Source organism: Crotalus tigris, unplaced genomic scaffold (assembly GCF_016545835.1).
Source record: "Crotalus tigris isolate CLP2741 ecotype Arizona unplaced genomic scaffold, ASM1654583v1 scf7180000018371.15429387391:27106975, whole genome shotgun sequence".
Lineage (NCBI taxonomy): Eukaryota > Metazoa > Chordata > Lepidosauria > Squamata > Viperidae > Crotalus > Crotalus tigris.
In genome coordinates, this window is record NW_024096970.1 from 9,744,085 (window position 1) to 9,765,297 (window position 21,213).

General features: G+C 40.9%; 1 protein-coding gene across 6 annotated transcripts in view; it reads right to left on the reverse strand.

Moving 5' to 3' along the window:
- Nucleotides 1-21,213, reverse strand: part of LPIN3 (lipin 3) — a 72,878-nt gene that overhangs the window by 36,318 nt on the left and 15,347 nt on the right. For 2 of the 6 annotated variants that reach the window (XR_005557685.1, XM_039351361.1), the window contains exons 1-2: nucleotides 16,933-16,948; nucleotides 2,412-2,458 (exon numbers count right to left, since the gene is read on the reverse strand). The exons of 1 other annotated variant lie outside the window; for it this stretch is intronic. Coding sequence is in view for 3 of the 5 variants with exons in the window: in XM_039351361.1 (XP_039207295.1) it covers nucleotides 2,412-2,447 (36 nt within the window). In the remaining 2 variants the exon portion in view is untranslated. Of the gene's footprint in view, nucleotides 1-2,411; nucleotides 2,459-16,932; nucleotides 17,027-21,213 lie in introns of those variants that run through there. 3 more of the 6 variants (XM_039351358.1, XM_039351357.1, XM_039351359.1) reach the window with 2 other exon arrangements.

Below are 21,213 nucleotides of genomic sequence, written 5' to 3' on the forward strand. Positions count from 1 at the left end.
TCTGTAGCTCATAATTCAATTGTGAAGTCCTTGGTATCTTCTGAGCTTGCTTGCAGTTTTTGTTACCAGATCTGGCAACATCTCTATGCTAGAAGGGAGAGAGGTTTGCCCTCTGTTTAGGTACAGTAGCTTGGCCTATTAATGTTGGTACGGGGTGTTGCTTCTTCATAGTCCTTGATTAGGTTTTATTTACTATTTGTTTGTCTGAGTTGGTACCCTTATTCACTGAGTATTGTATACTGCTTGATTGTTTGTGTGATCATGTCAATCCCTACTTATCTAGGTATTGATTGATTGCTGGCCAGGAACTTCCTAGAATTTGGGAATTTAGCTTGATTTTGGATGCTCATATTTTCACAATTGAAACCATGGTTAAATCTGTGTAATTAAAGATTTTTATCTTCTGACTGTAAATTGGTGTTCATGGATGTGTTCAATCACCAACAGGCACATAGATACAAAGTTTTGAATGCTATGTCAATGTTCATAAGACAATAAAAAAAGCTTAATAGAAAAGAAAAAGATCAAAATACCTCCTTGCTTGTAACCAACACCCAGAAAACAGAGATTAAACACCAGAATCAACACCAGACAAACAATCCAACAGTATACAACAGCCTAATCGAGGACACCAACACTGACAGGGCAAGCTACTGTACATAAACAGAGAGCAAATCCCATTTCCTTCTAGCACTGAAGATGTTATTTAGTTGGTAACGAAACATCTGCAAGCAAACAACCAAGTCAGAGAGTATGAAGGGCTCCACATTTAATCCTAAACGTCTGGATAGGTTATTTTGCCAATGCTCTTCTGGACTTGTGTTTTACACTGAACAATCCTAATTATTATAGAGAAATTTTCATTACAGGTGATAAATAAAATTTGACATAAACAAATATAAGACAAATAAAGGAGAGGTAGACAAACTTGTACTGTTGGCAAAACAAGCTTACGATGCTTTAGGAAACAAAGAGGTGGATTGGAATATATATTAAATACACATGAACCACCTTAACTTTCATTTCAATTAGCTTATGGGATAAATTTTTAATTTTGTAACAAAGACATAAGAAATGACAAGGCATTTAATAAAGCTTCTTTACAAGAATGTACTGAGATTTCTTGGCCAGCAGCATATTAGGCAAACTTTCAAATGAACACTTACTCATTGTTCTTACAATAAAATGCAAAGCTGTCCCAGGCTTATATTCCATCAAATAGATAACAATGTAGGAAGAAACCTCTTTCACTTTTATTATCTGTGACTCTGATGAGAAAAGCTTTGAACCCATGCTGACTGAGACAAGGCTGTACACCAGCATTTTTCAAACTTGGAAACTTTAAGAAGTACGGACTTTAACTTTCAGAATTTCCAGCCAACATGAGGAATATGTGTTAAATATATTTTGAGGGCAGCTAGTTTGGAAAAAAAATAGCATGGCTTTAAAAATACAAAAAGCAGCATTAATAACCTGACTATACTGATAACATTGCAGAGTGCAAAAGAGCAACACCAGCAGTTCTTGAGGCCCAAAGGTTGGCCCATCACTGCTCTACAAGTTGCAGTGGCTGTTGGTTTGCTTCTGGGTGCAATTCAAGGTATTGGTAATCACCTTTAAAGCCCCTTCATAGCATATGTCCAGGCTATTTGAGGGACCATCTCATTCCACTGGGATTGACCCACCCCACCTGTCCTGGCACAGAAAGAGGCAGGCCCCAGTGCCTAGGATATTCTGGCTGGCAGAGTTCAGGAGAACAGCTTGTTTGCCATCAAGATGGAACATCTCCGGAGTGAAGTCGGCTCCAATCCTCCTGATCTTCTGCAAAGAGCTTAAAGACATGGCTCTGCCAATTGGTTTGGGCTCCAAAGTAGGGGCTTCCCATTGGGAGATGGTTGATAAATTCATAACGTATCTCACTTCCCTCCTATTCCTTTAGCTGTGCATTAGGATTTTGTATTTCTGTATTTTTGTAGTATTTCATTTATATGGTTTTATCTTTTTAATATTTTAATATTAACTGGAGGTCCCCAATGGTAAGATGGGTGGCCAAAAAATTTAACAAACAAACAAACAAAGGAGAAAGGTGAAAAAGTAAATAATCTGCAAGCTCTAGTACTGTCAAGGAGCACAGTGGCAAAATTGATATAATGACAACACATTCAGCAACCAGCCTAAGAAATGACAATTAAGACACTGAGGAGTGACTAGCTGTTGCCTTTTAGGATTAACTATCAAGAGTAAAAGAATTAGCAGTCAAGAAATAGCAGTATTTGTATGGAAGCAATGCAAGCCTTGGAAAAGATATTTAGAAGCTGCAACATGTCTAGTATATATCTACAAAGATCAGAATCATGCAGACATTATTCTGTATAGAATCAGGAAGTTAGACTTTCAAGTAGTTTTAATACCTTTGAACTTTGGGGTTGGACAAAACTCCTGAGCATAATATGGATACCTAAGAAAGCAAACAAATTGATCAAAATACAAATCGATCCAGGGGTTTCACTTAAGGCACAAATGACCAGGGTCAATTTACCATATTTTGGAAATATATTGAGAAGACCATATTCTTGTCCATAATGCTGGGAAAGGGAGACGGGAGGACAAGAAAAGGATGGCTAACAGAAAGGTGGATGGACTCAATTATTGCAGCTAGAAGTACACCACTAAAGATATGAAGTACCACTTTGAAAGGAAGTTCATCCCGGAGAAGCTCTATCTATGTGATTAAAACTTACCACTCAGTCAACCTATCTTCAGCAACTGATGGTGAGAGCAAGTACAGAATTCTTCTGGCCACAAGTAATTCTGGGAAGTGATGAACTGGAGCCTCTCAAGCTGATTGTCCATAGCTAATCTAGGATATCAGCATACCTCCTGTATCCCTCAATGTAATTATGTGAATTGTCCAGCTCATTTCTACTCCTATTCCACCTTCAAGGCCAGGCAAGTAGTTTTCTACTTCCAAAATAACAAATGTGTGTGTGTGTGTGGATCTAAGTGTTGCAAGAGTTAAACTGCTGGACTAGAATTTTGTAGCTCTTCATCCATGAATCTATTACTCAGGGCTATTGAAGAGAAGAAGGAATGGAAGAAGGAATGCTGTTGAGACATCCAAGCTTCTAGAGGAAACTAATGCAAATCTAATATACAGTATAAATATTTTTCTTTTGTGAGCAGTTAGTTAGTTACGTACTTTTAGTCTGAGGAGATGACCAAGCAATGGCAGGAATAGAAGTCAATACGAAGATAACCATTACAGACAAAAACTGGTGCAAAACAAAATCACTACCAATTAGTAGGAAAAGAACTTGATAAACAACAACTTCTAATTAATGGTCCATAATAGCAATTTAATAGTGCAGTAAGGAATCAGGGAGGTTGATAATTCTGATGAGTAACAGAGCAGCATCCAATCATCGTTCATAATTATAAAAATTATCAATGAGAATAAAATGTCGCTTTATGCTCATCCCATTCCATTCATCTGTTTATTTACTTTGCCAGGAGGTGGTGAATAGTGGTGTGGGATTGTGTCACTCTACTGTCTCCATCTATACTCTTAACAGCCTCAGTATAAGTGACTCTGATGGGTTGGGAGAAAGATCATACCAAACTGGGATAGGCTGTTTTAAAGGAAGTGGAAGAGTCAGTTTAAAAATATTATTAATAATTTGATGAACAATAACTTTCTTCATTCAAATCTGGATCTTGGTCTCCCAGCAAAACAAATCTGCCAATAGGATAGGGTAGGGTAGAGTAGAGTAGAGTAGAGTAGAGTAGAGTAGAGTAGAGTAGAGTAGAGTAGAGTAGAGTAGAATCTGGAAGGGACCTTGGAGGTCTTCTAGTCCAGCCCCCTGCTCAAGCAGGAGAACTTATACCATCTCAGACAAGTGCCCATGATTTCTGAAGGCAAGCTTTTCCACTGGTTAATTGTCCTCACTGTTAGGAACTTTTTCCTTATTTCCAGGTTGCTTCTCTCTTTGATCAGTTTCCAACCATTGTTTCTTGTCCTTCACTCTGGTGCTTTGAAGAATAATTTTACCTCCTCTTCTTTTAGCAGCCACTCAGATACTGGAATGCTGCTATCATGTCACCCCTATTTCTTCTTCTTTTTAGATTAGCCAAACTGCAGCAGTTCTTCATATGTTTTAGTCTCCAGGCCTTTTATCATCTTAGTTGCTCTTCTCTGAACTTTTTCCAAGGTCTCAACATCTTTTTTGTAGTGTGGTGACCAAAATTGGTTGCAGTATTCCAGGTGTGGTCTCACTAGGATTTTATAAAGTGGTACTAATACTTCACATGATCTTGATTCTATGCCTCTGTTTATACAACCCAGGATTGTATTAGTTTTTTTGATGGCGGCTGCACACTGCTGGCTCATAGTCAAGTGATCGTCCACTAGAACTCCAAGGTCCCTCTCACAGTCACTGTTTCTGAGCCAGATCTCACTAATCTGTACTTATATCTTTGATTTTTCTTGCCTAAATGTAAAACTTTGCTTTTCTTACATTAAAACTCATTTTCTTGGATAGGGCCCTTATTTTCCTTACCAAAAGAAAAACACTCAATCTAATTACATACAAAATAAAGACAGTCCAAATCAATGGTATTTGTCAAGAATTAATGCTCAGTAAAATCATTTAAAGCATCTCTAATTTGTATCAACCCATTCACTATTTAACAATTTGGTAGTTAAACAACATTTTACAGGATTCCAACTTTAAAGGAGTCTCAACTTGTTTTACGACTCATTGGTCAGTGTGTATTTGAATTCTTTTTTTTGCTTTATTGATAGCATTTTTATTGTTTTAGTTGATTGATTTTAACTGCTCAAAGTTTGTATACAAAATGGGTAGCCACATAATTTTTTTAAAATTAAAATCTTTTCTAGTTGGCCTCCACATAACTTGCTAACAAAACTGCATTAACAAGGAAGCAATAACTCAAGATTTGATTGATGCAGGACTCAATCTTGTACCGTTTTTGTTATGCAAAATGACCACAGATATTTTGCAACATCCTATGTGTTTTGCAACATCCTAGTTTGTCAGTTGCACATTGATTATGAAATACAGGATGTGATCTAAAGAAATTCCAAAATTATCCCATAATATTTTAAAATATCACCAATATGTCATGTACAAAAAAGTGTAGCCCAAACAAGGAATATTGCAAATTCAAAAATCAAACTGTATTAAATTGATCAACCTTTCATCATGTTCAGTAGCTATTGTCAAATAATGCTTAACACAGAAGCACACAGACAAAACCAATTAGCCTCCATTTACAAGAAATTCCATGATGGAAATTTCCCCAATTTCATTAAATATTGTAACTAGAAAAGTTAATCAGCATTACATTTGGTTAGTTCTTGAATAGGAGATTCCCCAGTAAATTCATAGGTTCTAGGGAAGTTGGAAAAACATCCCAGAAGACAGCAATGGCCAATCTCTTGCATGATTGCTATCAAGAAAGTGATAAGGATGCATCTATATAGCTACTAGGACTCAACTTGAAGGATACTTTTAGCTACAGTGACATGTAGACTAACTTGGACAACTATATAAAGAGAGATGTGTTACAGCATCAAGATATTTAATATTTTAAAGACACTTCTCATTTATAATGGAGCTAGACACTCAAAAAATTAGAGAATACATAATACTTAAAATGCAATACATACACATACTGGAAAGGTTAGGAAATACTTGAAGGCCTATAGTGACCAGTAGGCATGTATTGTACAGCAACACAAAGCTTTGGCTGTTGTGGATCATAGTCAAAAACTGAACATTTATTCTCACACAGTATGACTAGGGTGTCTTCCTTCCTCCATAGAGAGAAACCCATCTTCATTATGCAATTATTGACTGATTTTATTCCCCAGAGCCTGGGGACTGATATGCAATGAGTCTTAATATTCCAGGAAGACCATGATTCCCCCTCCAGAGTTCAATGGAGAAAGAAGCTCCAAATCTTTGGTTTTTATATCCCATGAGTCAAAGATGAAAGTGAAAAAATTGGATAATGACAACCTCAGACAACACACAGGTCAGAGTGCAGATGAGACCATCAAAACAGTAAAGGAATTCATCTTCCTGTGCTCTAAAATTGATCAAAGTGATGATTGCAGCCCTGAGATCACAAGACATATAGCACTTGGAAGAACGGCAGTGTCTAGCATGAATAACATCTGGAAGAGTAAAGACATCAGCCTCACAACCAAATGCAGATTAGTTAACACAATAACTTTTCCACTTGCTACTTATGGCTGCAAAATGTGGACTCTGAAAAAGGCAGATAGAAGGGTGGACACCTTTGAACTGTGGTTCTGAAGGCAACTATTACACATCGCATGGACTTCAAAAATAACAAACAAAGAAGTTCTAGACCAGGAGTGTCAAACTCGCAACATCACATGATGTGTCACGACATATCGCAACTTTTTTCCATTGCCAGCAATGGGGTGGGTACGGTTTCATCATGATGCATCCAGCCCGTGGGCCGGCAGTTTGACACCCCTTTCCTAGATCAAACCTCACCAAAAATATCACTTGAAGCCAAGATCATCAAATACAGGCTGTCATACTTTGGTCATGTCATGAGAGTGACTCACTTGAAAAGTCAATCAAGCTGGGAGTGATCAGCAGAAAAAGGAGAAGCTCGGTCACCTTAGTACCAGCTGGTTGGACACTATAAAGCAGTGTTTCTCAACCTTGACAATTTTAAAGCACATGGACTTCAACTCCCAGAATTCCACAGCCAGCAATGCTGGCTGTGGAATTCTGGGAGTTGAAGTCCACGTACCTTAAAATTGTCAAGGTTGAGAAACACTGCTATAAAGAATGACACCAGGATGACTATGGTGGATCTGAAGAGGCAATGTGAGACATGGAGAGGCATGGAGAGTGCTGATCCATAAAGCGGCCAAGGGTCAGACACAACTCAATGGCTGATGATGACAAATGTCAATTAAAAAAAACAATGCTGCTGGAAGGATCTATAACCAACAGTGTCTTCATCTGCTCCATGTACAGAGACATGAGGTCATGAGACAGAACCCTTTCTTCATAGTAACCTGCTGAGCTGAGCATTCTTCTCTATTTAATTGGTAGTTCTGCAGCCAAGGTCATAGCCCAGAAGTTATCAGAGACTGTAAATCTCCTTTTTGCATTACTAAGCAGCCATGGTGTTTAATAGCTTTAAAAGAGACCTGGAAATAGTGTACATACAAGCAGCAGTTTTGAGTTTTTTCATCATCTTTACTCCAGGTTGAACAAAGGAGAGACTCTAGCTATGCGTCTGCAGAAAAATGCAGCAAAAAGGACATGCTTTTCTGTTTGAGGGTATCCACCTGTTGGTAAATTAAGCTGCTTTAAAAGATAAAACTGCTGTAGAAAAGATAAAACCTGCAGATGGTTGATAGATTTCCCCAGACCTGAAAAAATTTAAGAAGATGATCAGATTTCAGGATTCCTCATTAAAAGTTAAAAAAAGAGTAGATCACTCTCCAAAATGATTAACTGAAAAGTAAAGCATGACAAGAACATATAAGTGAATGAAAAGTTTAGCTTTTGTTGCTATACTGAATAGGAGGTAAAAGGAGGTGACAATAACAGGTTCCACTGGAATGAGTAGAGAAAGCTATCTTAATCTATTTTATGGTTTATATGTCATTGTAGCATAGCAATCCTTCCCCTATCAAACTTTTAGATCAGTTTGACCAAGCTATGAGATCATATCATATTAATACATTATCCATTTCAGAGTTATGGAGCTTAACTGGACTTTAGAATCTTTCCCAGCTATCAAGGTTCAACTGTGAAAATATCAAAAGAAGTCCAATATCTGAACTGTGAAAAATAGCAGAATACATATACATTTGAAAGGAGAAATGTTTTCTAGAAGGCTAAGTTCTCTCTCCTGTCTCTTTTTAAAGATTAAAGCAGCCTGTTGGAAATGGCCTCCTCCTCCTCAGCAAAGCACACACCTGCAGAAATATTTCAACATTAAAATCCTCATGTATTCACCAATGACAGTTCTTTAAAGATATTTCCTTACAAAAATTGTTACAAAAATCCTTACAAAAATCATCAACAAAGGAAAGCAACTTATTTCCTATAGAGGAAATTTAAGAAGTAAACTTTTTAGACTACAGCAATATAATAATAATAATAATAATAATAATTCAGTATTATTCAGTATTGTTTCCTCTGTCAACAATAGTGAATAACTCAGGACATGGCTATCAAACATCAGAAACATCTACCAGACTATCCCATCTCCTTTACATGGATGATCTGAAGCTGTATGGAAAAACATCATCTGAAATAGAATCGCTGCTCAAAACTGTTCGTATATATAGCCAAGATATTGTAATGGAGTTTGGCTTGGACAAATGTGCCACACTTACTATCAAACAAGGAAAAATAGTGAAAACTGAAGGAATCAAGATGCCCCACGAACATAACATTAAGAGTCTGGATGAGGAAGAATACTACAAATACTTGGGTATCCTTCAAGCTGACAACATCAAGCACACTGAAGTCAAGAAAAAGATTAGAGGTGAATACATCAAAAGAGTGAAGAAGATCTTAAAATCCAAACTCAATGGAGGAAATACCATAAAGGCAATCAACACCTGTGTACCTAATGACTGGAATAATGACCAGTCATTAGGTACACAGCTGGAATAGTGGACAGGACTCAAGCAGAACTAAAAGCAATGGACAGGAAGACCACAAAAATAATGACAATGAATCATGCCCTTCATCCACGCAGTGACATTGACAGACTTTATCTACCAAGGCAAATAGGTGGGTGTGGAATGCTACAAGTACATCAGATGGTTGAAGAAGAAAAAATGGCTTTGGAAGAATATCTGAAGAACAATGATGAAGATGCACTGAAATTAATATATCAGGAAGGCTTACTGACTACTGGAGAGACCAAACTGGCCTACAAGAAAGACCAAATGAAGAACAGAATAGAGGCATGGGAAAACAAAGCACTACATGGCCAATACATTAAAAAAATAGCTGGAAAGCAGATAATAACAAGACCTGGCAATGGCTAAGAGCAGGAAAATTGAAGAAAGAGACCGAGGGACTAATTCTGGCTGCACAAGACCAAGCCTTAAGGTCAAATGCATATAAAGTCAAAATTGAGAAGACAGCAACAGACAGTAAGTGCTGCCTATGCAAAGAAGCTGAAGAAACAGTGGACCACCTGTTAAGCTGTTGCAAGAAGATTGCAAGACTGACTACAAGCAGCAGCATGACAAAGTAGCAACAATGGTGCATTGGAAGATCTGCAAAAAATATCATTTGCCTGTAAGCAAAAACTGGTGGGATCATAAAATAGAGAAAGTCATAGAAAATGATAAAATTAAACTGCTCTGGGACTTCAGAATTCAAACAGACAAGCACCTGCAACATAACACCCCAGACTTAACAATTGTCGATAAAAAAGACAAAAAAGTCTGAATAGTGGAAGTGGCAGTGCCTGGAGACAGCATAATAGACAAGAAAGAACTGGAGAAGATAACAAAATACAAAGACCTACAAATAGAAATAGAAAGACTGTGACAAAAGCAAGCAAGGGTAGTACCAATAGTAATAGGCTCCTTGGGTGCAATCCCAAAACAACTGGAGCACCACTTGAACACCATTGGCATTGACAAATTCACTATTAGTCAATTGCAAAAGGCAGCCTTACTAGGAACTGCTTGCATCCTGCGACAATATCTGTAATATCATCAAACATCCACATCTGCCTATCCCAGGTCCTGGGTAAGGACTCAATAGGTAGACAAAATGCCAAATCCAGTCTGAACATCTGGCTGACTGTGCGATGATCCATAATAATAATAATAATAATTGTTGAGTCCGTCACGAAATGGTAAGACACGAGAAGCAGTTGTAGTTCTCAGGAAACCTTTATTCTTCAGTTCAGCTTACATTGGAATATGGCGGCAATGCCCAAAACTCTCGGCCTCCTTTTATAGGCCTTTCCCGGGTCAATCTGTTACTTTTGGCGCGCCAGCACCCGCACATGCGCACATGTACTGGCGACAGCCTGTCTGGTCCCGGGACCGTCCACAATGCCCCGAGCCTGCTTGCACAGGCTCAGGACATAACACCCCTTCCTCCCGGGCTAAAACTATTCCTTATATCATAACAACACATAACTCATTTCTGTAGTGCAGTGCCCTGCTCCTAATACCATCAGTCTCTGTGCCTCCATTGTTACTGGCTCTGTTTTGCCAATAGTGTTATGTAATCTTCTAAGTACTTAGGAGATTTCCTCGCTCTCTGTGACCTCCTAAGCTCTGGGTGCTTGCCAAATACCCCTTGACTGAGGGATGATGCGTGCCTGTCCCCCTCGTTATGCCTTGGTGACTCCCAAGGGCTGTGCTCCAATGCCTGGCCTGCTTGCTTGCCCACCGGGCTCGTCAGGCCAGGGCTTCTTCCAGTGTGTGACCTGGTTGTCCCGCCTAGCTGTAGGCTCTCTGGCCCTTCTAAGTGACTGTCACTGTTGGGCATTTCTGTAGAACCTCCTAGGTCCGTCCAAGACCTGTCAGGAGGCTGTCTATCCCCTGAATCCTGTTCTGTGTCCGGGCTTGTGTGGGTTTCAGTACTGTCCCAAAACTCAGTTGTCCCCTGAGTGTAGTCAAAGGTGTTGTAGTCGGGATTTGGTTCCTCGACCATCTCCCTATGTGTATGCCCCCTTCTAGGGATAGGGTTGAAGTCAAGCCAACTAGGAGAAGTGTGTGCCAGCTCTCTTGCAGGGAATGGATTGTTGGGATGCTCCCGGGTATTCTCTCTGACTGGAGTACTGAGTGATGCGGGTGAAAAGTGATCATGCCCCCGGGGTGACTCCCTGGCTGGAGTAGGCGTGAATACCTGATAACTGGCTAAGCTCCTAGAATCCCTGTTTGGAGCACTCGCGGAATTTTGGGATGGGCCGTTTGTGGCTCCCTCATTGGTACTGGGCATCATTCCATGCCCCTCCCTTTGCCCAAAGGGCTCCCCCTCCCCCCTGGAAAAGACCCAGGAGTCTCAGCGGGAAGGTCCCGTCTAGGGCGAAGTTGGTCAATGTGCCGACGCAGGACACGACCGTTGTCCAGGGATACCTCGTAGGATAGATCACCCGTGACCCTGGATATAGATGCAGGGACCCATGTATGACCGGGCCTGTAATTACGAGTCCAAACCGGGGCATCCACAAGAAGTTGCCTAGGTGCCCTGGGGTGTGAGACAGAAGGAGGCAGTCTGTCCGGATGCAACCGGTCAAGCTTGGTAGTCAGTTTGCGCCCCCAACGAAGTTCAGCTGGGCTTCTCTCTGTAGAAGTGGACGGTGTGGTGCGGTAAGAAAGGAGGAAGTCAGCCAACCTGTGATGCCAGTCTCCGTAGGTGAGTTTCTTCAAGGCGTCCTTGGTGATGCGCACCATGCGTTCAGCCATACCGTTGGTGGATGGGTGGAAGGGTGCAGAGGTGGCATGACGAATCATGTTAGCCTGCAAGAAAGCTTGGAATTCGGAGGAGGTGAATTGAGGGCCGTTATCAGACACAATGACGTCTGGGAGCCCGTGTGCAGCAAAAATCCCCCTCAGTACCTGAATAGTCTTTGCAGTGGTGGTGGAAGAGACAGGTACAACCTCAAGCCATTTTGAATGGCTGTCAATGAGGACCAAGAAGAATTGACCCTGAAAAGGCCCAGCGTAGTCAATGTGCACCCTAGACCATGGAGACTGTGTTTCCTCCCATCTATGCACAGGAGCTTGGGGCATTTCAGGGCATGAGCGTTGACAAAAGTGGCAAGCATGCACCTTAGCTTCTATGTCTTTGTCTACACCTGGCCACCACAAGTGGCTGCGTGCAAGAGCCTTCATGCGTACAATGCCAGGATGACCCTCGTGGAGGGAATCTAGGACCCTAGTCCTCATTGAGGTGGGAATGACAACTCTGCTTCCCCACAGCAGACAACCCTGAGAGGTGGACAACTCGTTCCTTTTAGACCAGAAACTCTGAAACTCAAGACTAGAACAGTGCTCCGGCCATCCAGACAAAACCCAAGAAAGGACACGTGAAAGTGTGTGATCTGTGCCTGATTCAGCGGCTACATCCCTGGCACTCAGGGGGGACTCGGGCAAGGCTTGAATGGAGAGAGTATTGATGGCTGGCGTGGGGTCAGCCTCTATTACCGGCAGGGGTAATCTACTGAGGCCATCAGCATGGCCCATTTCCTTCCCAGGCTTGTGAAGTAGGGAAAAATCATATGCAGACAAGAAGATAGACCACCTGAGCATCCTGGGGGAGATGATTTGGGGGGTTTGTTTACGTGTGGTAAACAGTCCCAACAAAGGCTTATGGTCAGTGAAGATCGTGAAATGCCTACCATATAAAAAATCATGGAATTTTTTAATTCCAGCAACAACAGCTAAGGCCTCCCTGTCTAGTTGAGCATAGTTGCGCTCAGCTGAAGACAATGTCCTGGAGTAATATGCAACAGGAACCTGAGTTCCATCAGCCCTGAGGTGGCTCAGTACAGCACCCACCCCATAAGGGGAAGCATCACAAGCGATGCACACAGGAAGGGACTCATTGAAGTGAGCAAGTACACTGTTAGAAGTGAGCAAGGCCGTGACCTCATTGAAACTAGCCTCATGTGTTTGTGACCACTGCCACACTGCCTGTTTATCTAATAGCCTGTGAAGAGGCTCAGCTACACTAGCCTTGTGTGGAAGAAAGGAATTGTAGAAATTCAGAAGGCCCAGAAAAGCCTGTAGTTTGGCCTTAGACTTTGGCCTAGGGGCTTGCATAATGGCTTTTAGTTTGGATTCAGCAGGATGAATCCCAGCAGCATTAATTTTGAACCCCAGAAACTCAGTAGAAGGCACCCCAATTTTACATTTGTCCTTCTTGAGTTTGAGTCCCGTTTCCCTGAACCTTAATAGGACAGCCCTTAGCCTTTCAGCTAGAATGTGTGTGGAGTCTCCTGCAATTAAGACATCATCAAAATAGGGGCAAACCCCTGGTATACCCCGTAGTGTGTTTTCCATTACGCTGTGGAAAATCCCAGGAGCGACATTTACTCCAAATTGAAGTCTCTTTACCTTGAAAGCCCCTCTGTGGGTCACAATAGTCTGAGCTATAGCAGCGTCATCATCAACAGGCAACTGTTGATATGCTTGAGCTAGGTCAAGCTTTGCAAAAATGCGCCCCCCCCCTTGAGGGAGGCCAGGATGTGACTGACCACAGGAACAGGATAGGCATGTTGCTGCAATGCCTTATTTAGAGTGCATTTGTAATCAGCACAGATGCGAAGGTCCCCATTTGCCTTAAGAGGCGTGACAATGGGGGTCTCCCATGGACTGGAGTCAACAGGTTCTAGAATTCCTTGTTGGATCAGTTTATCCAATTCAGTGTCAATTTTACTCTTTAAAGCAAAAGGGACCCTTCTTGCTTTAATTCTAATGGGAGTGACGGTGGGGTCTAGCTTTAAGGACACAGGAGGTCCTTTGAACGTGCCCAGCTGGGGGCTGAAAACATCTGCAAATTCTTTGCAGACTTCCTGTAGGTTGAGTGTTTGTAGGCTGTTGAGCCCTGTGACGTGTATCCCCAAGGCCTCAAACCAATCGAGTCCTATGAGACTCGTTCGTTCACCCCCTACTACTAATATGTCTAGTGGACCTTCAAAATCCTTATACTGTACGTTAAGGGTGGCCTCCCCCTTATCACACACTCTGGAGTTTGAAAGTCTGTTAACACAATATCAGAAGGCCTCAGCTTGGCCTGAGTTCCACTACCGGAACAGATCTTCCTAAAAGTGTGCATAGAAATGATCGAACGTGCAGACCCCGTGTCCAGTTCCATAGTTAATGGAACCCCTTGTAGCTTCACTTTAAGTGACAGCTTTTTCTTAATGGGCTTGTGTGTGCCTGTCCGGTAGATGCTTCTTCGCGAAGCGCAAAACCTTACCCTATTCTGGCTGGGGACCCTGGTACCTTTCAGGCGCAATTCTTCCTGAGGTTGTACCTTCTGACGGCCCAGGCACACAGCTGCAATGTGTCCTTGTTTTCCGCACACCTGGCAGATAGCGGAGCGGAACTTGCAGTCGGCTCTCTTGTGGCGACCTCCACAACCGATGCACTTGGGGAGAGCTGAAGAGCTTCCTCTTGGTTTTCCTTCCTTTGTGGGGTGGAGACGGTCCACTTCCTCGTCCGGATCCTCCTCGGAGTTTCTTTGGACTTCTTCCTGGTGCACAGATGCAGCATCTGGACTGTTTCTGATCGGCCGCATGTTCTTGATGGCGCCGCCCGCTGCTTCTTCTGCGGTGACCTCTCTCAAGGCATCTTGGAAAGACAAGTCCTCCTTGGCGAAAAGTCTCTGTTGCAACTCTCGATGCCTTAGCCCGCATACAAACCGGTCCCTCAATCGTTCTTCGAGGTCCTTGAACTCGCAATGTTTGGCGGCTTTCCTCAGTGCGGCGATGTACTCTTTGGCCGATTCTCTGGGTCGTTGATCCCTCTGCTCGAAGGTGTGGCGCCACGCGATGACGGACATCTTAGGTTGGAAGTGCTCCTTCAGTAACTTTTTTAGATCTGCGTAGCTGACAGACTCTAAAGGAACAGGTGCTGCGAGGTTCTCCGCGATTTCGAATGCGTCTTGACCGCAAACGCATAGCAGGGTGGCAGCCTTCAAGCTCTCTTCCCTCACCTGGTTCACCTTGAGGTAGTTTTCCACCCTGGCTGCGTAGGACTCCCACCTCTCTGGATGTGAGACGTCGAATTCCGAAAGCCTTCCAATCTTCGCCATTTCATATCAGGAAGGGTCTATCAGCCAGCCTACCCCCGAATGCACGCTGGATTGACGGGTAGCTGCCAAGTCAACGCCGTTCCTGCCGCTCCGGACTCACTCGGGTAAGCTTACACCTTCTCTTTTCCAATGTAAGGCAATCCCACCTTCGTCGCCAGTGTTGAGTCCCTCGCGAAATGGTAAGACACGAGAAGCAGTTTAGTTCTCAGGAAACCTTTATTCTTCAGTTCAGCTTACATTGGAATGTGGCGGCAATGCCCAAAACTCTCGGCCTCCTTTTATAGGCCTTTCCCGGGTCAATCTGTTACTTTTGGCGCGCCAGCACCCGCGCATGCGCACATGTATTGGCGACAGCCTGTCTGGTCCCGGGCAGCTTGCACCTGCCCGGGACCGTCCACAATGCCCCGAGCCTGCTTGCACAGGCTCAGGACATAACAACAACAACAACAACAACAACAACAATAATAATAGTAATAATATAATATCTGTGACATACAAAGCATATTTTTCCCATTCAAAGAAACACTTGGAAAATGGAATATATTTCATCAAACACACTGGTTAGCAATTACATGTATATTTCCACCACTTGCATTCTTGGGCCTTTTTCAGCCAAGATCACAAGGATACAGCTTGCCTTTCTTCACCCATGGAAGGATACTCCTTACCACTGGGGAAACCTTTTTCAATGATGGATCAGATACATATCATACTGAATGTTGGAGGCCATATGTAGTCAGGAAATGGGGAAGATGGATGCATCCATCAAATCAAAGCATCTTTTATTTATTTTTCCTCTACTACTACTCTCCCATCTTATCCATTCATTTAAGATTGAAAAGTGGGAGCAGCTGGAAACAAAGATAATAACTGAGTTGAAACTGGCATTAATAATTTATGGGGAAAGGTAAGCCACAACAATACAAAAGAGAGACTTGGCAGGAAAGTACCTGAATAAGAGAAGTCAGTAAGGTTTAGATATCAAAGCAACTGAGATTTCCCCCCCAAACTGTGTAACAGACCATGATGAATAAGTAAGAAAGGTGTAAGAGCAACAAATCCATTTCATGAAGTACTATACAAATCAAATCCATTTCATGAAGTACTATACAAATTTCTGTAATAATTATATATATATTAGGGCAGAAAAAAAATAAAACAGATTAGCAGGAGACAGTGAAAGGACAGAATGTTATTTTACTAAAACCTATCCTGTCAGGAGCAACAACATAGCTATAATCTCACCATCTCACTTCATCCTCACAACCACTGGATAAAGTTGAAAAAGAGGGAACAAGGTCCCAAATTGTTGGATCAGTCACTAACTTGCAGACCTTACAGTGAAAGATGGAAGAAGGGTATCCAGCTGTTGCTTCTCGTAATGCATGGTTAGCAGAAGGATGCAGGCTTGGTCAGGCCAGGAGTTATACATGACTTTTAAGTAGCATGAGGAAGAGAGACAGGCAAGAAAGAAAAAAACATGCATGTGGGAAAATTTTGTTTGAGTGTAAGCTATAAATTAAAACTGATTTCATATAGATTTAAATAGCATGACATTACATTAAATATAATAGAACTCTTCTACGTGGATTTAATAATTTCCCCTTTTATTACATTAAAATAAACATTAGGACACCTGGAGAGACTCAGGTTTTACCAGCTTGATATATGTACAAATAAGCAGTAATTGAATTATTGGGGAAGTTCATTAGTTACATCTGTTTCTTATACAGTGCAGCATTCTGTCTTCCATAATAAATTGTAAAATACCTCATTCTTCATTGAATTGTATCTTACCATAAATTTTGTAAGAGAAGGCTAACAAGGCCTGCTCACATAGAATACAAGCAAATAAAAGAATACACAAGCTGCACTATTTGTACAACACAACTTAAACAATACAGTGAAATGTTTTCTCTTTAAAACAAGTCTAGCTGCTCAGCTAATGAACCTCACTAAAAAGTTCTTGTTTCCAAAGTAATCATTAGCAATGTAAATTAAAAAAAATAGGCAGTAACACTCCCCAATTGCTGCCAAATGATACAGGTATTAAAATGGTTACAGTTTAGTAACTCACTGCCAGTATTTGCCATTCAGCTCATCTTACCTAGAGTAGTTAACCCGACCTCAGCAATTTGTGGACTTTGAAAAAGCATGAGATTGAATTTAACAGGTAACTAAGTACAGACACTGCTCCACCCACTTCAGCCTGATACTTCCTGTTTTCCTAATACCTGAGCAGATGGGAGGAACCTACACTGTAAGCATCATTAGCGTGTTGCAATCAGAGCTTCTGGAATAGTCAGAAATCTACCCAGGTTTTCTTTCATCATAAGCTTATCTGACTGCATATGTTTCAACTTGTTGTCACTTTAATTCACTTTGTTCTGCTCTTTTTATGCATAAGGTAATGATCAGATCTGAACTGGTAGGAAGGGGTTCTGGATTGTTCAAATGACTTTTGGTCAGTAATGGGTTTAGCAATGCAGTTTCAAGAAGCAAGGTTTTTCCAAATAAATAAAAAGTAAGCAGCTTAAAATTTTCACCAGTGATAGAAAATAAGCCTTTAGCCATTATATGGCCTTGAAAATTGCTTTTAGCAAAAAAAAAAAAAAGTGCAGTTTGTTCAGATTTACTTTTAAAAACAGGTCTCAGTGGGACTAGCTCCCTTATAAACACACCAGATTGTTGCCAAAGTATTGAGGGGAAAAACTGTTTAAACCTTTGGAATCATATTCTGTATGATAACAGTTTGTATGTGGGAAAATGAAAGAATCATATGTTTGTGTTGTATTAAAAATGAAAGTTACAGTTTTTATCTTTTGAACTTTTACAACTATTAATAGCATTGTGCTGAGCCAGAAATCTTGGCTTAAAAGCAGAAATGGCTGGGATAGCATTGGGATATGGCCTTCACCACATCTCCTGTTTAGTCTAAACTCTAGATTATTGTTTCTCAACCTTGAGAACTTTAAGGTATCTGGGTTTCAACTCCCAGAATTCTCCAGCCAGCATGGTAGGAATGGAATTCCTGGGAGCTGAAGTCCAGACATCTTAAAATTTTCCAAGGTTGAAGAACACTGATCTAGATACAAAATACTGATATTACCTGACTCCGTGCTAGAGGATAAACCAGTGGTTCTCAATCTGTGGGTCGGGACCCCATTTGGGGTCGAACGACCATTTCATGGGGGTCGCCAAACAACGCAATCCACCATTTTTTCCCCCTTTTCCTTAGCTGTGCTACTCCTTTTTATTCTATTGGCTTTTGAAAGCCAATAGAATAGACTCTCTTGAAGAGAGTCTAATTCTATTGGCTTTCAAAAGCCAATAGGAATTGTCCAGGCTGTCTCTGCCCTGCTGAGCCCGCCAAAAGTCCCATTCTGCAAACGGTGCTGCACCAGTTGAGTAGTCCTCGACTTACGACTGGTTGAGTAGTCCTCGACTTACGACCGGTTGGGGGTCGTGGCATTAAAAAGGTTGAGAACCACTGGGATAAACTCTCCCAGCAGTGTCATACAGCTATTAAATAAGAGGGAGAAGTGTTGAGCCTGAGACACCACAACATAGGCACTGAATACACCCCTCACACACATGCCCTAACTGGAATTGTTGCTTCAAGAAAGAGGAGAACCCTTGCAAAACACTGCTTCTCACTCCTGATCCTTGGACACAGTTGAATAGGATATGTCATGTCGATCCATATAGGAAAAAAGCTACCATATATACTCACAGAGAAGCTGAGAATGTTAGGTGCCACAATGCACCTAAACAATGGGGTTTGACCTATGTGCAGATGGGCCTATCCATGTCTATATACTGTTTAAAGTGCCTGTGTTTCCCATATATAGTTGTGGGTCAGCCCATCTGAGAAGCAGACCAAAATGTGGGTTGGTTTATCTGCGGGTGCACATTTTTCATATTATTTTGCAGGGCTCTTCAAACTTGGCAACCTTAAGACTTGTGGACTTCAACTTCCAGAATTCCCAAGCCAGTATGTGTTCAGTATTATTTGGGCAGTCACAGGCAATCCCAGTCACCTGGGATTTAAAGTTTTATTTATTTTTCAATATAACATACCATATAATTTGGCTTCCCCTCCCCCATATACTATGTACCACATTGTATATAGAAGACAGAGCTTCATCGTGACTGCGATCTTGACTTCTTTAACTATCTCCTGTGAAACAATAAATAATAAATACTTGAATTTTAAAATAAATTTTAAAATAAATGGTCATGTTTATTCAAAAGCAAGCATGGTTTATTCAATGAAATGTTGCCCTCCTTTAAACATTTTTCATTCATGTAAAATGTCTCTGCAGTTAGAATGATTTGCAAGCTATAGAGCAGTGTTTCTCAACCTTAGCAACTTTAAGATGTGTGAACTTCAACTCCCAGAATTCCCTAGCCAACATTGCATTCTGGGAATTGAAGTCCATGCAATTTAAAGTTGCTGAAGTTGAGAAACATTATTATAAAGAAAAGAAGCATCTCTGGTATTTATTGATCTTTCTTAGACTACTTCCTATCCCTACTCAGTTGTATTTTGTGCCTTTATATGCTGAAAATTCTGTTTCTTCCCAAAAAAATTCTTGCTGCAAGGAAAAAAAAATCTTGGTTAAGCAGAAGCAAAATATAGCTTGACTACCGATGTATCTTGCTGGGATCTGTTCTACCATGCAGTGACAGTCTGCCATAAACTATGGGGAGGGTAGATGGAAGGGAGGGTTGCTTGGGGGAAAGCAAAAGTGATTGCTGCTTGGGGAAAGCAAGAGGAACTGCTGCATTAACACACACACACACACACACACACACACACACACACACACACACACCCCGCTGCTTGCTGTATCTCCCAAGATCGTTTTCTCAAGGTCACCAGGCTGGGAGAAGAACACAGCTGCCTATGCTTGAAGTGTCCATTCTCAAAACATCTTGTTTGAAGCTGGTTGGTGGTGGGGGGCACTAATGGGAGGCAGCTAAGAAAGTGAAAAGTTGAACTTAGGGATTTTGGCATTCAATTCTCAATTCTGACTATGCACTACTACAATGCACTTGACGTCTAAAAAAAACTATACTTTTTACAATAAATGGAGCCAAGGATCGTTTCTATTTAGAGGTTTAAGTTACAGCAGTAAAAAGCAGCTGCTGTTGCTACTAAATATTTAAACCCCCCCCCCAAAAAAAGAAAGAATTTCACCACAAGATGGCAATCACTCATCTGTATTTAACTCCTTGGCTCCATTTGTTAATGGATTCAATATAAAACAAATATACTACAGGCAGACTTAGGGTGAGTTCTTGCTATGCCATAACATGAATTGTGTGTGCTTAGCATTTGTGTGAACTTAACTATTGATTATATTTTTACATGCTTACCACATGATAAATCAAACAGAAAAATATTAAGAGTGTATTCATAGAATAAATTAAAATTGCAACAGCTTAACCATGGTTTATTGAATAAAATGTGATTAACTTAGTCTAAACTGCAAACTATGTTTTACAAACCATACTGCATTTAAACAGCAATAGGTGAAATAGACAAAATGTAGACTTCTTATGCTTTTAGTAATGGTGCTAATTATATGAGGAATATAACTCATTCCCCAAAACAACATATTTATACACTGAATTAGTTTTCAAATTTCTCCCTCACAAGGATGTCCCTGTTCCATTAATTAAATGGAAAATAATCATCAAATGAATAGTACAATCCAATTATAAAATTAGAGAAAAGTAAATGTTTTTCTATACCAATCCTAATTTATTACAATATTGCTCAGAGGTCCAAGTGAGTTCAGTTCTATTTACCCTCAAGGAAAGGAGCATAGGATTGTAGTTTGTCAGATCTAAATGTAATCAATGATGAATTTCTAACTGAACCCAAAGCTTACCATGGACTTTGCTTTCAAATAGCATTTATAGCCAATCTTAGTTAATATCTTATTGTGATAAGATTTCAAAATACATATTACTGATTTTCTGCTTATGAATATTTTCAGAATTCAAAGATCCATAATTTTTCCCCATATCTTTGATCCCTTTAAATTTACTCCAATTTTTCCTAAATATAATATGAGGATGGAAGTGTGTCTGAGTAATCACTCCACGTAATCTCTGGTACATTGCCCTGTCAAACTGCCAGCCCGCTGACCAGTTGCATTATATGGAGGCTGCGCCCACCCCAGATCCAGCAATACGAAAAAAGTAATAATACATTGTGACTCGACACGTGACACGGTGAGTTTGACACCTGTGCCCTAAAAGGACAAAGGCCTTCTCTAGTGTTAATTGACAAATCTGTTCTTAATTTTCAGGTTCCTGTTTTACAACATTCCCCCATCTATTCGCATATCCCCAAAATTAAATGTACATGTATAAA